Source organism: Taeniopygia guttata, chromosome 15, assembly GCF_048771995.1.
Source record: "Taeniopygia guttata chromosome 15, bTaeGut7.mat, whole genome shotgun sequence".
In the NCBI taxonomy this organism is placed as follows: Eukaryota; Metazoa; Chordata; class Aves; order Passeriformes; family Estrildidae; genus Taeniopygia; species Taeniopygia guttata.
Window position 1 is genome coordinate 10,905,171 of NC_133040.1, and position 16,702 is coordinate 10,921,872.

Here is a 16,702-nt window from a genome sequence, read left to right on the forward strand (position 1 = left end):
AATGGACCATAAAAAACCCACACTATTAATTTGAGGATTAACTACGACACAGACCAGAACGAAGGTTTCTCTGCTTTCAAAAGCCCTGACAACCTTTTGTACAAACATTAAAGGAATGAGCGGATTGTGGGGTGAGGACTTGGGAGGAGAGCTGTCAGAGCCCAGAGCTGTCACCTTTTCCAATGTGAGAACTAAACTAATTGCAGGCCAAGGAGCACCCTCTGCTCTCCAAGGAGGGAATGGTGAAGGGAACAGCAGAACACTCCTGAAACACACATGAAGGAAATGGGAAGCCCTTGTAATGGATGAGAAGACACTCAGATGGTATCAATGAGGCAATTTATAAGCTGCTCTCCCTGCAGCAGCCTCATTTGTCTGGAGTTTATTTACCCACTTAGGGCCAAGTCCAAAAGGAATCAACGGTAAATCTTGTTAGGCAGCTCAAAATAACATTCTCAAGTGGGAGAATGAAAAGAGCTGAAAATGCCTGGAGAGTTGGAAGGGAGGAATTCCTTGATTGTGCTGAACAAACCAGGGCTGCTGGAGGAGGGTCTGAGCCTTGCAACACCTGTATGTCAGAGCTGGGCTGCTCAAGAACAATGCTGCAGTTTAAGTTTGTTCCCACAGCTTACCTGGAAAGCTCCTCACACATGTCAAGTTGTTCAAATGCAGGTGTCTCCAAATTTATGTTCTTTCAGCACACTGACCTGTTCTAGAAAGGATTCATGCAAAACCAGTTCTTTGCCCTGCCCAGTTTAACATTTCACCTCTTTGTGACTTTCAGATTTTGCAGCAGCCAAGGAGTGACACCCTGTGCAGGGACTGGATTTCCAACTTTCCAAGTGGCAAAACACTGCCCAGTCCTCAGACAGCAGTGCTGCCCAAGGCCCCACTAGATGTGCCCTCCCTGTTGGCTCCAATTTTAAATTTTAGATTTCCCCCAGTTGCCAAATTATTCAAGCTTTATCTCACTCCTGTTCTAGTAAAAGTTTTCCAATTTCATTGCGTTAAGTACAACTCTGTATTGATTGAAGACAATTTCCTTCTTCCAGACAACTAGTGAGTATCAATCATTTAAAAGGAGTAGGTGACAAAATCACCTACAAATAATATTAGGAACCATACATAACTCTGAGATTCCACTCACCTTCCTCATGCAGCTTCCCTGTCAGACACTGCTTTGATATTAAAACCAAAAAGAGCTAGTAGTGACATTCCTGTTCTGTTTTAGCAGCCATGGCTTTTCTATCTTGAGTTTCAGCCACCACACCACCCGATCAGTCACCCTCAGACGATGACAACTGCTCAGTTCCTGTAGGACTCCAACTAAACCGGCCCAGGATAAGATTCTGGATACAGTAACCACAGTATTTTTAGTAGCAGATGGCTCATGTAAAGCTCCTTACTAGGAAGGAAAGTTCAGCACAGACCTCTTTCCCTGTACAGATAATTCCTAGCCTAGAGCCAAGGCTGGAAGAAGAAAGAGAACAAGGGAAATACAAACCCATATATATTGGATACTGGGAGAAAATTTACTTGGAAACAAAACTCCAAAGCACATGGAAGGGTATACCAACCTGGCCTACAGATGGGAGAGAGTGCAAGCTTTGTCTCATGGTCTCTTTCCATAACCAAATGTTTCAGAGTTTCAGCAGCAACAGAAGCTCCCAGGACTTGGCCACACTCATTTTCCCCTGCCTTGATTTCTTCATTGCCTTCATCTTTCACTGCCAAAGCTGGCTCGGCAAGTCCCAAGCCTGTTGCATCCATGTAGTCATCCACAGGATACAGGTCCAAAATAGTCTCCCTCTCATCATCAGGAAGCTCATGACTAGCAGGTTCATGCTCTGGCTCAGCAACCATGGCTTCTCTGCCTTGATCTTCAGCCACCTCTTCCTCCTCTTCTTCCTCCTCATCTTCATCATCATCATCCTCCTCATCTTCATCATCCGAGTCAGAACTTGACTCGAATTCAGAGGAGTCCTCACTCTCATCAGATGATTCAGCTTCAGCCTTGGAAGACGAGGGACTTGCTACATCTGCAGGAACAAACTGCCATTAGTTCTGCTTTCTGGCTTTATTAAACAATCAGGGCAAATATCCCTCCCACTGTAAGTGTGGAAACAGCATCACCAGCAGCATGTGGGTTTGAAGGCGTGCTCTCCCAATTTACTTATTTTTGCAGAGATTTATAAATCCTGTCCCTGGCTGCACACAACAATCACCATACAACATGTGAGTAGTAGTGCTGCCTGGCACCTTCCCACCTGGGTCTCTTGGTGTATTACATCTTTTAGTAAGATTTTCTCCTGCCTTTACACATGGCCTTAAAAAGTGGAAACTAACACCTTGCAGAGCAGGAAACGATTGATAGGACAGAGTTATCAGCAGCCAAATTACCCTTTTCAGAAATCTGGTCCCTTCTCCCATGCAGCAACTCCTGTTTCACAAAACAAGCACATTTAGCTGGGCTTGAGACCAGTGCCCCTGTGGCTGGGTTGGGCTGAGATCAGCTAGGGACTGGGGGGCTCTAAAGGGACCCACTGACTGAGGGATCATGGAAACCTCACAGGTATTCATTAAAAATATCTCTCTGCATTATGTTGTGTAAAACTGCCCACCAGTGAAAGGAGGTGCACAAATAACAAAATCAGCTCTCAAAGGCAGAAGGGAGACCACAGCTGACCCAAAGGTGACACTTGCTGCTTCCACTGCAGTTCCTTACCCTCCTCGGAGTCCTGCTCCTCCTCCTTGTCACTTGTGTCTATGCCTGTCTCCTCCTCATCATCTTCATCCTCATCTTCATCATCATCTTCATCCTCATCATCTTCATCCTCCTCATCCTCCTCTTCCTCCTTTGCAAGAAAGCATTGCCAAAAATGAACAGTGCCTGAGCCTGTGACCTGGCTGTCAGTGCAGTAACCACCAGGGACTCTCAGGGAGGCTGAGGAGGCAGTGACCTGACAGAGGCTGTGTAAGGACAGACCCCACCAGGAGCACTCATCTCCTAGAAAAGGGAACTTTGGCATTTGGCACTACCAGGCTGCCTTTTAATGACAGACAGCACTGAAACTGCAGCCACACACCGACATACCTTGCCAGGTGCTGCTTTCACCAAGCCTCCATCTTCTTCCTGCTCCTCTTCCTTCTCTGATGAGGACTCTTCCTCTTTCCCTGACGTCTCATCTCCCTCCTCTCCCTCGCTGTCGAGCTCCAATGGCCTTGCTGGTCGCCGTCGCAGCCCCACTGCCTCTGCATCCTTCTTTGACAGGTCAGATGTTGTGTCAGAAGCATCCCTGTCCCTCTCCGACTCTGAGGAGCAAAAGCAACAGAAATTACCATCAAATACCTTGGAAAGAACAGAAAGAGTTAACTACATAAGGGAAACTTCTTCTTTGGGAAGATCAAAGTTAGGAGCAATGTGCCCATGCAGTGTGAGGGGCCCCAGGCGTACAGGGACTTGCTGATGTCACAGTGAACAGTGCTGATGGCAAAATGTGGGTGGCCAAAGCTGCTCCCTAGGCAGACACATGGCATGAATGAGGTCAGGACAGGTAACCTGAATTCAATGCTTTTTTGTTTCATTTTTTGGCTTCAAAAGCACTTGTTAATCTGAATCGACTTCCACATGAACCCATGTGCAAAACAAAGGGTATTCAAAGCTTTGTCTCCTCTTTACTCTTCCCTGGTAATAGGAAATAAGATATTTTCAAACAGATTTTTCTGGCAAAAAACTTTGCTTTCTTTCCCAAATCAAATGCAGAGCAAACTGTTAAGTGCTTCCTCCTACCACATCCCAGTGAGCTGTGAGCACACCCCAAAGAGCCCATGATCCATCTGAGCTCCTTCTGCTGGGGCCCAGCACAGCTAAAATAGATTATGAGTTATTCTTAAAATGTGAATTTGAGATAATTGAACCCAGAGGGGCCATGTCCCAGCTGATCAGAGCTCTGTGAGAAGCAGGGTTTGGCTCAGATCCTTGACTCTGTAAGTGAGCACACTGCTGTGAAGTTTAAAGGATTCAGCTTGGTGGGGTTTGCATCTGCTCCTAGGTTTCAAACAAATGCACTTTGCAAACCTTCATCTTCATCATCCACAGATGTAGAAGGCCGGATTCTCTTCTGATCTCCCGCTGAGGCAGCTTCAGGTGGCTCCTTTCTTTTCACCTGAACAAAAGACACAATTAGCATTTCTGAAAATTTAGAAGCAGCAGAAAACAACTTCTTAAGCAAATTGCCACTTCTTTACTTTGCCATGGTCACAGCAGAAACTAGGGGCCACTTCCCAGCTCTTGATCTCTTTATTTGCTTGCAAACAGAATTTCACTCTGAATGAAACTCTACCCCTTCAATTTGCATGAAAACACCCTGGGTACCAGCATGGTGCATGTCATCACCAGATACTTTGAGGATGACAGAGAAAACTCTTGACAAATCCATGTGTCTGAGATTGTAGTAGAACAGAAAGAGAGCCTAAGCTCATGGCATCTTAAAGAACCTCAAAGCAAGTTTTAATGTAAATAAAGACTAGAGGATCTCCCATCCCAAAGCTTTACTTGCACCTTCTGTGCATTCAAAAATCCTAATTTCAGGGAAGCCCTCTACACTCCCCTACCCAAAACTTCTTTTAAGATACTTCTAATTTTTTATGTAAATGGTTTTCAAAATGGATACCCTGTGCTTCTGAGGAGATATAGGTTAAGCAAACTTCAGGTGAGACTCAGCTGCCAAACTATCAGAGATTCCAATCAGAACAGTAACTGTGTAAAGTAAATACATGCATTTTTATGATCATGCTGCAATGCTGTGTCCTAAGCACAGGCAAATTCCCCTTCCCCCTGTAGAGCAGGGAGATCCTCTACAGACAATTTACACAAGAGGAGGATGAAAAGCTGAGGGAGAAGAGGGTCCTTGCTCTGGTCCTGGGGCATCAGAAGCAACCTCCTGAGTGAACACAGAGTGGGGTGAACAGCCTGAGGGCTCTGGGGCACAAACCTAGCAAGGCCTGTCCTCCAAAGGCTCCTCTGGAGGATGTCAGCACAGGGAAGAGAGTTTTTTGTTCTCACCTTGAAGGATGGCAGCCGGATGGCCCCTCGTAAGCCAATGCCCAGGCCGATGGCCTCATAGCCCAGCCCTTCTCCTTTGTTCCAGTTCTCCAAGAGACAAGAGGCCATTCGATCCTTCGGCTTTGGCTTCTCCTCCAGCTCTCCTCCAGACTTCACTGGAGTGAGAGACGCCTGCAACAGAGAAGGCACATTTGAGAGGGGAAGTTTCTTGGGAAGGACACAAAGTCTGGAAACCATTCAGACAGTCAAGGTTTGGGAAATATCACTGCCCTGCTCAGGCATCAGTTTTTTTGAGGGCATCTGAAGGTGCCCCACACCTGAAAGGAACTAGAGCTGCACAGAATAATACAAATAATTTGAGTGTCCTTTAGGCAAGTCAGCCCAACAATGTGTTATCTACCTTCCTTTGCTAACCTATGTAACTGAAAGCAGCTCCAGACCTTCCAGTTGGGAACACCTTCCTTCTGTAGAGTGTAAGGCCAAATATAGTGCATCAAAAATCACACACATCCCTGTGTTTCCTTAGCAACCATAGCCCCAGTCCACAAAACCTGTCAGAAGGCTCCAGTCCTGGGAACAGGAACACCAAAATATTTAGGTGAAACACCAAAGGGTCCACAGAATAGACACACAGCCTCAATAAATCCTTTTTTACCATAGGTGAGGTGTGAAGGAAGAGCAGGAATTCAGACCTCTGCAGCTGTGGAGAGGTGGATAAGCCTTGATGTGAATGTCATACAAGGCATGTCATGCTCTGCCCAAGCCAGGGGCACTGGAGGTGACAGTCACCTGCACCAGCCCAGGGCACAACACCCCAAACAGTTTCTCCTGCACACCCTAACAGAGCTCGCGTGCTGCAGTGGGCTGTAATCACCAAAGAGGCAGCACAAGCTCAGCTCTCCTGCTAATTAAGGACAAAACTAATGGGAATATCAAACAGAGAATCCAAGCAGCAGCACTCTGTGGCCAGGATGCCTGGTTATTCCTGGCACTCTGCTTAATGCATCTTACTCAGGCTTGCAAACCTAAAGCCACCACTAGATCTGGGAACAAAGAAAAGCTTTCCCCTAGCTCAGGCAGAAAAGGTCCATGGGATCTGCTGCACTCCCCAGAAAGATGCTGCTTTCACAGCTTTCACCCCATACAGTTTCCACCCTGCCTAACCCAGGACACCAGATTTATCCTTGAGCCTTCCCACCCTTTACCTAGGGCATGATGCCTCTTGGAAGTCAACCAGCCACCAGAGCTGGAATCAATCAATCAATCAATCAGCCTTTGATGGAATACAGCAGCCAGAATCACTGTGATGGCAGAGCACATAGGAACTGACCTCCAGCTGCCACCAAGGAGCCCAGTAACCCCCTCCTCACACTCACAGACATCAGCAGTGGGAAGGTACAGTTTAAGCTGAATATTCATATTTTGTTTTCTACAAAAGCAGGCAACTTGTGCCTGAGAAGGAATCCTGTCCCTCCACAATGCCAGGGGTGCCCAGTCCTGGCAGAAAGCTCTGAAATCTATGAGGTTTTTCTGCAAGCAACAGTAACACATGCCCTGGGGCAGAAATGGTTCTGGCATCTCTGTTCCTGGACAGAAAGCACATGTGGTTTTCCATGCAGCAATTTGGTATTTTCAATTACACTGCTCACATCCAACACAACCTCTGGCAAGGACTGTGGCAAGCTGCTGTGGTACAGTCAGCTTCCCTTCCCAAAATGGCTTTTTATAAAGCCCAGGTGAGCGCAGAACACCCCAAATCCAGCCCGAACTTGGGATGTAAGAGAGCCTAAAGATCTGTCTCAACTCGCTTCTGCTTCTTCACCATAGATGTCTGGTTTAAAACAATTTCTTGAGTGTTTCAGTTGCTGTTTTTGCAACTATTTGCTAGATCTGTTTCCTTCATTGCCCTGGAAACTCACAGGCCTCCTCCAGGACTGTCAGCACATGCTTGCTGGCAGAAGAAAAGCTCTGAGAATTAGTCAGGAGGAGAAGGATAGGGTTTCTGCTGCACGTCACGCCAGCCAGCTCTAAGCCACAGCAAATTACACTGTCACAAAACAGCTGTTAAGCAGCAGCATTATCCACGCCTCTAGAAAGCCAAAGAGCTCTCCCAGGCACCAGAGTTAACACACAACTGGTTTACAAAAACAGGTGGTGAGGATACTGCTCTGAAAACTAACATCTGAAACAGACCTGCCTGCAGGTTGTGGTTTGTTTTGTTATTTTTACAGTAATTCACTCTAATGGTAATTTTGAGGCTTGCATTAACCTTTCTGTAGTGTTAGGTTTTTTGGGTAGTGACAAATTCACCACACATTAGATCACAGAGCTGTTTGCTGGCTGAGGTACACTTCAAGTTGGGTGAGAAAAGGATCAGAGGATTCATGCAAAACTGTTTTCTCAACTAATCACTGGAACTCTTGGTGTATTTGGCCAGCGTTCAGCTTTTGAGTTAATTGCTGCTTTGTACATGCACTGGGGAGGGGGCAGAACTGAAAATACCCACAAATCTCATTGCACAAAGTGGGGAACACAAGACAGAGGCTTGGTGATTTCAAACACTCCTCTTGCATCTGACCTTAGTTTTTCGGAGCTAAACTTCAGCTTCCTCTTGTACATGAAAATTTAGGGTTTTGGGTTTTTTGAAGTCAGCTCCAGACCCCTGCTGACCCCACACATTGGCACAAGCACTAAGAACAGCTCTCCCCAGGACCCAGGACACAGCATGTGAAAACCCACTTTTGCCAGACGTTCCTTCTTGTCCCACCAGTCATCAAACGCCCGGAACGCCACCACTTCGACCATCTTGCGATTCAGGTCCCTTTTCATTATGGCCTTTAATTCCTTCACTATGACCAGGAGAACTCCATCCACCGTGGCTTTGTGGGGATCTTCCTTCTTCGGCTCATAACCCGGGGGTGGAACCGAGGGGTCGAACTTGGGCAGAGGCGGCCACTGCTGCCCGCGGGCGAGAGCGGCTCCCATGGAGAACGGGCGGTAGGGAGGAAGATTCACAAACTGCATCCGGCCCGTCATGAAAGGTGGGTACTGGTACGTGTTCTGTGCCTGCATCATGCGGCTCAGCATCTGAGTTTGCATCTGGAAGGACATGGGCATTCCACCCCACTGGTTGCCCAGGACACTGATCATATCCACCTGCATGACCGGGAACATGCCGGGGTGGAACGGGGGCAGTGGGGGCAGGATGTGGGGCGGAGGGACCCCGGGCGGGGCGGGCAGCGGCGGCGGGGGCACGGTGACGGCCGGGTGGGTGGGTGGCGGCGGCGGAGGCAGCGGCGGGGGCATGGGGAAGCCCGGCTGTGGAGGCGGCGGAGGAGGAAGAGGAGGGAATCCCGGCGGTGGCAGCGGGGGGATGGACGGGGCCATCACGGCCGTGTTGCTGACGGAGGAGTTCACCACAATGGTTTTGGCACATTCCGCGCTGGTGATGGGCGCAGGGTTGGTCTCGTCGTCAGAGATTTCCATGTCCTCCCCTGAGGAATGCTGACCCTGCCACAAAAGAGAGAGAAAAGGTGATGAGCACATTCTCTTTACATTAAATACCACAGCGCTGGGCTGCTTCAAACAAAAGCTAAGTTTAACACACATTTTAATTGGGAACGGAGAAAAGCGAGCGATGCTCTGAAAAGACAGGGCCCACTGTGCAGCTGGTGCCTATTGAAGCTTTTCTCTTCCGTGTCAGACCTCAGGAATCAGAGAGGTAAAAGCTTTCTAAAAGAGCATCAGCACCAACTGAAAAAACCCTCAGCTTCGATGGAGCAGGAGGAATTGCCCCCAGGCTTGGTGAAATACACATAATCCAAACACCCTTCACTGCAAGCTACATTATCTCTTATTTGTATCTAGTACTCCCAGGTACATTACACCATGAGTTTTTATTCCTTAGGTCTTCCATGCACAAATAATTATCCTGGTTTTTAATTAATCCCTGGCTCATTTGCTATCAACTCCTAACCTCTAATTCTGGAAAGACAATACCTCCACATGATTGCTGCTACTAAAAGTTGTCTTAAGTATACCACAGCAATTGACATGGGAAAAAAGAACCCCAAATCTGGTCGAATTGCTTTTAAACACCAAAGTCATAAATGCTGAGATTCAAAGACATAGCCTATGTTGTATTTTTGGACAAAATGAATACTTCACTAGCCACAAGAAATACAGACTTGTAGAAAATGCTGAAACTATGTCCTACCTCTGCTGCCAATGGGATGGAACCCAGATTAAAACAGTGGGTGCCAGCTTGCTCTGAATTCTCAGAGCTGCCTGACTAGGTTTTGTAAAAAGAAAAATCTCAGGAGCTACCTCCATCCTCAACAGCACATGGTCACACCTGCACACTGTGTCCTACAGGCACTTCAGTCCTCAAGGTGTCTCCAGCACCAAGAATCCACATGTATGACTGTTACATCCCTGCTATGAAATACTGTAACCAAATTCTGCTGGAAGACATATCCACACGGTGACAGTTTATCTAGGAAACATGAATGGGGCTGATCTCTGACTAGAGTGATGACAGCAGACAGGACAGGTCCCTGTAACCTGCAAACACATGTCTCACATTGCTGATGTCAGTGTTCCCCAGCCCAGGGCACAGCAGGGATGCTCCTCCTGGCCAGAGCCCTCCTGCTGCGCTGGGAGCCAGGAAGAGATCACCATCAAGTGATTCTCTCTATCAAAGTCCTGGCAATAGTTTTGGAACCTTCTGGCTGTTATCCGCCAAATTTGACTGTAGATCTCAAAGATATTTATTGTTTGCTCCATATTTTGTGCCAGCACTGGGTGCCTCTTCTGTCTGCTCTCCTAACAGTCTCCCCAGTGTGAAAGGAAAGAGCAGTATCAGACACTGGAGAACCTGGAAGTTCTGGGAAGAGCTGCTGAGGAGCAGACTTTGTTGGCAGTTTTCACATTGAAGCCGCTGCGATTTGATTCTTAACCTGTGAATTTCTTACTGGCGTATGCAAACAAAAGCAGGAGCAGCTGAGTTGACTCTGCTACAAACTGTCACTGTGTGAAACTGAGCAACCACAAGTATCCAAATCACTCCAAATGTTTCCCGTTTTATCAAAGGTCATCTCTGCTACAGCAGCTACCACCAGAGAGCAGGCTGAGCACGACGCTTACAACAGCAGCTGTGCAAATCCTCCAGTCCTGGCACCTCCCCTTGCCCCGGCTTCCCCGCATTGCTCCGCTGCAGCACGAACTCAGCGCCTCCCGCAGCGCCTGGGTCACCCCCAAAAAGCCACTCACACTTTTAGTGCCCAAAATGTCCATCAAGGAAACACCATTCACCTGGCAAGCCCTGAGCAAGCGCTACTGACCCCTGGTAACAGTGATGGAGGGGGGACATCCCCGTAGTCAGAGTCACTTTAGTGTGCCTGTGCATGCAGAGAACTCCGAGGGCTGTTTTGTAAACCTTAAAATGAACAGCTATAACAGAAGCAGAGGTGATAACCCATTGCACCAAGTCCTTTCAAAGCCCAGTTGTATCATGCCCTTGAGCTGCCCACATCTGGCTCGCACTTCTCAGTGGGATTCACACCCTGCATCCTCTCCCCAGCTGCTCTATTGCGGTCACGTCCCACGCCGAGGATGCCGGGGAATAAAAGGACATTCTGCAGTTTCAACCACTGCAGCTCCAGTGAAAGGAGCAGAGGAAGAGCGAAAAGGACGACTGTGGCAGGTGTAAACAGGATTTCTGTGAAACAGACCCCGGTTTTCAGTAAGTGAACACAAAAGGCCCTGTTAAAAGCACTGGCTCCAATTGCAAATGCTGGATGATGCTAAAGGTTGGCGCAGGATAGAAAGCCAGGAGTGTTCAGGCTACCAAAGACAGACAAAATCAGCTTCAAGTTCACATTCATCTCATCTAATGGGATTTGGAGAAAAGTCACCTCATGAGGCCTCAGGGGAGACTAGCACTGAGCAGTGTCAAGCCACAGATTCTCCCCAGTCCCTCCTGCAGGATCTTGCACCCTCCCAGAGCCCTCCCAGCCTCCCATCCTGGAGCACCAGCAGCCCCCAGCCTGTCCCAGTCAGTCCTGCCACACAAGATTTGTGTGTTCCTGTCCACCCAGAGCCCATTGCCATCCACACCAGCCTCTCATCAGCCTCAGTACCAATGATTGGAGTCCTGCCTGATAAATGAGGCTGGTTTTCCCTCTTGAAGGAAACATCACATAGAAAAAGCCAGTCCTGAAATTGCAGAGAGGTGGCAGGACTAGCAGGATTCCATGCTTTAGGGCACAGAGCTTCCTTCATCCACATCTGCATTAATTTTTTACTTAAGCTGAAATGAGAATTGCTAAAGCAATAACCAGTGTTTGAAAGATTGAAAGACTTTTTTTTCCCTTCTGGTGCTCAGATGAGTCTATAGGAAGCAACAACAGATACCCTGCTTCCTACAATGTTGGGCTTCAACTCACCTCTGCTTGCACAGTGCACACAGTCTGTGCTCCAATTTTATCCCAGGCAAGACGGATAGGGAGAGAGAAGGAGATTAAATGGCAGGGAGAAAAGGATCAGAAAAGGCACAGGGGGTAGGGGGAAAATAATCACAAGGTTAGGAAAGAGGTCAAACCAAAAGATCATCTACAAGGAACTCTTTAAAGAAAGTTAAGAGTAACGAATATTTAAAGAGGATGACTTTCCTGTAACTGCTCATATCTAAGGGGGAAAGATGTAAGCACCAAGTGAAAGAGATCAAGGCACAGATAGAAAAAGCAAGGGGAGACATAGAAAGATCTTCTGTTATTTGAATTTCTTTTCATTCACCTGTCTGAACCTGGATTTACTATGGTTGCTACCAAATACCTCTCAGGGTAGAGCTGAAAAGCACCTGTGCTGTCCTCTCAAAGAAACTGCCTTCTAGCTGGCCTCCCTCTTTGCTCTCACAAGCAGAAAAAAGTGAGCTGATAGATGACATACATACTACTATGAGAATGTCACGGCCATCACTGTCAATAAAGCCCAGAGTTCACCTGTCTGTTTCTTAGGTCACCTGGTACAATGCCACCAAAAAACCTCTCTTCAGCCCACTGAGAGAAATGCCATTTCCAGCTAAATTAATTTGTGCTGCCAACTTTACTTTGGATTAATTAAATTAAGAGTTAGCAAAACAGGTATTTAATTATACGCATGACACATTTTTCCAAAGGTTCTTTAATGATGCAAATTTGTTGGGAGAGATTCATGTCAGCGTAACTGGTTATAAATGGCCTCATTCACTGTTCACCCAAAATGTTAATTGCCACCTTTAACACCAGCAGAGTGTGCAGAGACTCTTAAGTTAAGTGAGGGAACATCCTGGGATGCCACTCCATCAGCTGGAACAGTGACAGGGTAGAGCCACTGGCTACAGGGTATCGATCCCACCTCAGAGCCATACCCAGCGTTTTGCAAGCAAATGTTAATACCTCCAGAGATAAGAAACTGCATTCTAATATTTGCATGCACACCTGGCAGCTTCCAGATGTGAGGAGGCTGTTCCATCCCCTGACCCAGGGAGCACTGACACCATGGCAGTGATTGGGACTTCACTCTACACACTGTTCAGTACCTTTCTTACAGGCAGAGAAATTTCCATTTGCTTCTAAAAGGCCATCTGATAAAAGAATTTACTCAGAATTTCAGAACACATTTTGAACACCATCAGCTTAGAGCTAATTTCACTTGAACATTCTGCTGGGTACCAAGTTACTTATATTTAAGGTAGGGAACTGTACCACTGAACATAGCAACTATTCTGGCATTACCTGCCTGAGCTCAGGTGCATCAAAATAATGAAATGCAGGATCGATGGCATTCAGCACAGTACAAGGGCATTAGACTTCATGTTTTTCAATAAAACTAGAACTTCAAAGAAGAAGGGACTCCTGGACAAAAAAGTTTTCGTAACCTGGTTAAACAGTCATCACTTGGTTTTGGATTAGAGTCCAAGCAAGGGTTGAAAAAACATTCACAAGTGATTATCTCACACTTCATCCTTACAAAAAAGCAGAGAAAGAAAAGCCTTCAGAGGTGACCAGGAGAGGCCAGCTGACTGAAGAGGGTCATACACCAAGTCACTAATAGAGTCAAGACACTAATAGACTCCAGGGTCCCTCTGACCTCCTATACCCCGACTCCAGCTGCCTCCCCACACTGGGCTCACACCAGGCTCCTCACTGCCTGTGCTCTGTGTTTGACAAGGGAAACAGCCATGATCCCTGGGTGAAACTAGCTCAAGTTCTCTAACACACAATTCTCTTCCCAGACTCCTTCAGCAGAGCACCTTAAAGAGAACGAGACATTTCAAACCTGACACATTTCTTATGCCACCATCTAGAAAAAAATGAAGCCAGAGGTCACCAACCAGACACCTGCAACTCCTCTTCCAAGACAACTTCACTGAAAAACTCCTTTCAGGTTTGGCCCAGAGAAACCCACCATTCACTCTGCTAACAGAGTAAATACTAAATACCTCTTGTGGCCCAAAATTTGCAAACCCAGTGAGGGCTCCAGAGAGTATTGCTTTGTTCATTTTTAATCTTTTAGCTTGCAGGTTCCCCGTTCTAGGCAAAGCACAAGAGGAGGAGTCGTGGCTCTGAACTGCCCTCTTGTCTTGCTGGGAGACCACGACGACATGGCAGAGGGACCTTGCTGAGCATTCACACTTCACCGTGTCAGGCGTGAACAAGGCAGACTCACTCGGCACCTCATTTACAACACACACAAGTATTTTTACTTTGCTAACCATAATTACAGCCCTGCCTCGGGAAGAACACACTCAAGGGTGGTGCTTCGCTGGCAGACACTGAGTACAGGAGGGCAGAGGCACTGCAGGTGGTTTGCCAGCAGTCCAGCAGCAAAAACACAGAGCAAACTGCTGCCTGCACCTTGCTGGGTCAGATTTCCAACCTGGTCAGGTCACTGTGCTGTCCCGAGTGCTTGTGGTGGCTCGTGGTGGCCAGCCCACCACCACTGCAGCCTGGACTGAAGCTGGAATCAGGTTGCTGCCTCCTCCCCGTGGGTTAGTCAGGTCTTTCAACCTCCTCTGGGCAGCTGAGAGAGCTCCTGTCCTCCTGCTGCAGTCAGAGCCCACAAGGGCAACCACAGCAGCTTCTAATTGGAACAACTTTTTGGTGTTTGCACTATAATAAAATGCCCAGCTCAGTAACTGGCAAATGGAAATATTTACATATTACAAATCAGTGATTATAAAATATCTCCAGCAACATGTGATTCTAGCTCTACAAAAGAAGACTGCAAGGTTTTTATATAGTTATATAGCACTTCATAAAAAAGGCTGCAAACACACAGATCAGAGTGATGGACTCAATGCTGTGTCCCACAAAAAGGGGCACCAAAAAGGCCCTAACAGAACAGGGATTTCTCACACAAGGACAGACACTCCTTGGATGTTTTGGTTTCTCTAGTACCAACTGCCAAAGTACCTCTCACTACCTGAAAAGGAGAATTAAAGCTCTTTATGATGACAATATCCCACCTAACACACACACACAGTGTTGGCTCAGGTTTGCTTTTGGTCTGGTACTTACTTGCAGCACTTCTTTGGCACAGGCAATGCTCCCCACACCTACAGGGCTGCCCAACAAGTAAAACAAGTGACAATAATATCCAAGTGCTCATTGTAAACAAACAGCAATGCAAACACCAGCTCAATTTATGCCACTTACTTTCCTTCCTAAGGCCAAGAGGGAACTTTGAGCTGATATCCCAAACCACAGAAGGCTAGAGGGAGAATTCCCTGGAAGACCCTGCTGGTCCCAGAAGAGGGGGACAGGGATGAGCAATCTTTATGTGCTTGCTTGTGTCTCACAACATGCTCCATCAGGTGCTGGTCCCTAATTAGACCATCCTGCACATGGGGAGACACAAGTGGGGATTTGGAAAGATGCAGGGAAGGATGAGAATGACAGCTCAACTGGGTAGGGCAGGAAGGGCTTTTGAGAAGAAGGCACATGGGGCTAATGCTTACAAAGGGAAAAGGTCTCCTCACTCACTTTCAGTATTTCCTGACACCAGGAACAGAAGAAATTTGACTTATGTTTTAAGGACAGCAGGAGAGCTGGACAGCTGCCCAACAGTCCATGCCATCATCAGAAAATCTAGTGAATCAAGATGACAAAACAAGCTAAAATGACTCCTGTAGGGTGGACAGCACTGCCAAAGAGCAATCCAGCCTCATGCAAATCCACACCACACTTCCTGCAGGCCTTCACATGCACTGAGCAGCTGAAATGGGGCTTGACACTTCAAGGCCCTGTTTCAGACTCCAGAGGGGATTATCCTGTCTCCCTGCAGGAGAGTGGAATAACATCAACATCTCCACGGAAAGAAACTTAGCAGTAGCTTAAATCAGTGTTTCCCAAAGCAAAGCTCCTGATGTGACATAGGGCATGAAATGGTCCACACAAATCCCCACCAAAAATAGGAGAAAATTAATGCAGTGATTGAACAGGAGGGGTTGAAGCTGTTTTTACTTGACTGTACATAGGATCTCCAGTGGCTGTAGGAAATGATGCATGGATTCTTCCTTCCAGAAGTTGAAACAGATCCTGGAGTAAGAAACACCCACCTAGGCAGCTGCAAGGCATTTCCACAAGGCTAAGAACTTCTTTCATTCAGTAAGTGGTGCAGGGAAGGACAGACAAGTCTAGGTGAAGCAAGAAGAAAGAAATGGGAAGCCTGTGTGGTACAGTCTGAGGTAAACAGATCTTGACTGATCCAGAAAAAAGGCAACTTGAGGAATGTGATCCCAAGGGGAGAACACTCAATCATCATTCAGTACTTTCAAAAATCCATTCTCTTGGCAAGACAGCACCACAGTCCAAGTTTCAATGTGAATTTCAAGAGCCCACTGCAAGAGCTTCCTAGGACAGAAATCCTCAGAGCCAGGAATTAAGCCAGTGGGAAAAAAACTGCCAGATCTGCCTCAGCAGAAATCCTGAAGAGATGAACTAGCAAAGAGAGCTTGGCTGAGGGGGTTGCTCTATTTGTTAGTAAGTTAGACCTTAATTCAGGTCTTTCTCCCTCCAAAGAGGAGGAGGCTCCAAACTGCAAACCTCATGGCATATGATGCAGTTACACTGCTCCTGTCAGCAAGATCATTGAAGAAGGGATATTTGGAGCAGCCAGACATTACCTCTGGGTTTCCCATGCACTAGAGCCTCTCTGGTGTCTGCAGGGAGAGGCCAGCATAACATCCCTGGGGTCCACATTCAGCAATTCTGACACTGGAGACTTCCAGACACCCAGACTGCACAGATCTGAGCAGAGACCGACACGAGCACCCAACTGGGCAGGTCACAAAATACAGTGAGAGTATGAGATGGGGAGTCCCTGGCCCCCAGCCCAGCCCAGGGAGGCTGGGGCAGCCTGTGAGTGCCCCCATGCGAGGCTGGCCCGCACAGTTGCCCCTCCTGCATTATGAGGACAAATCTGAAGTGGCAGGGCGAATGTGTGTCAATTCAGGGCCAGTGTCATGTGGCCACAGTGTTTTTCATCACATATGAACACCTTAAAATTGGATTTACCATCTCATGGAACCATGGCCTTTTCCCTCAAGTCTTAAGTAGATCTTATTAAGGGGGAAAAAGGGGGTTTCTTTATGGG

At 47.3% G+C, this 16,702-nt stretch overlaps 1 protein-coding gene across 1 annotated transcript in view; it reads right to left on the reverse strand.

The window, feature by feature from the left end:
- The window catches only part of SETD1B (SET domain containing 1B, histone lysine methyltransferase), a 48,073-nt gene that overhangs the window by 9,702 nt on the left and 21,669 nt on the right, over positions 1-16,702 (reverse strand). Inside the window, exons 7-12 of the mRNA XM_002193936.7 lie at positions 7,805-8,575; positions 5,066-5,236; positions 4,079-4,166; positions 3,095-3,312; positions 2,726-2,855; positions 1,578-2,039 (exon numbers count right to left, since the gene is read on the reverse strand). Of these exons, the coding sequence (XP_002193972.5) occupies positions 1,578-2,039; positions 2,726-2,855; positions 3,095-3,312; positions 4,079-4,166; positions 5,066-5,236; positions 7,805-8,575 (1,840 nt within the window). The remainder of the gene's footprint in view (positions 1-1,577; positions 2,040-2,725; positions 2,856-3,094; positions 3,313-4,078; positions 4,167-5,065; positions 5,237-7,804; positions 8,576-16,702) is intronic.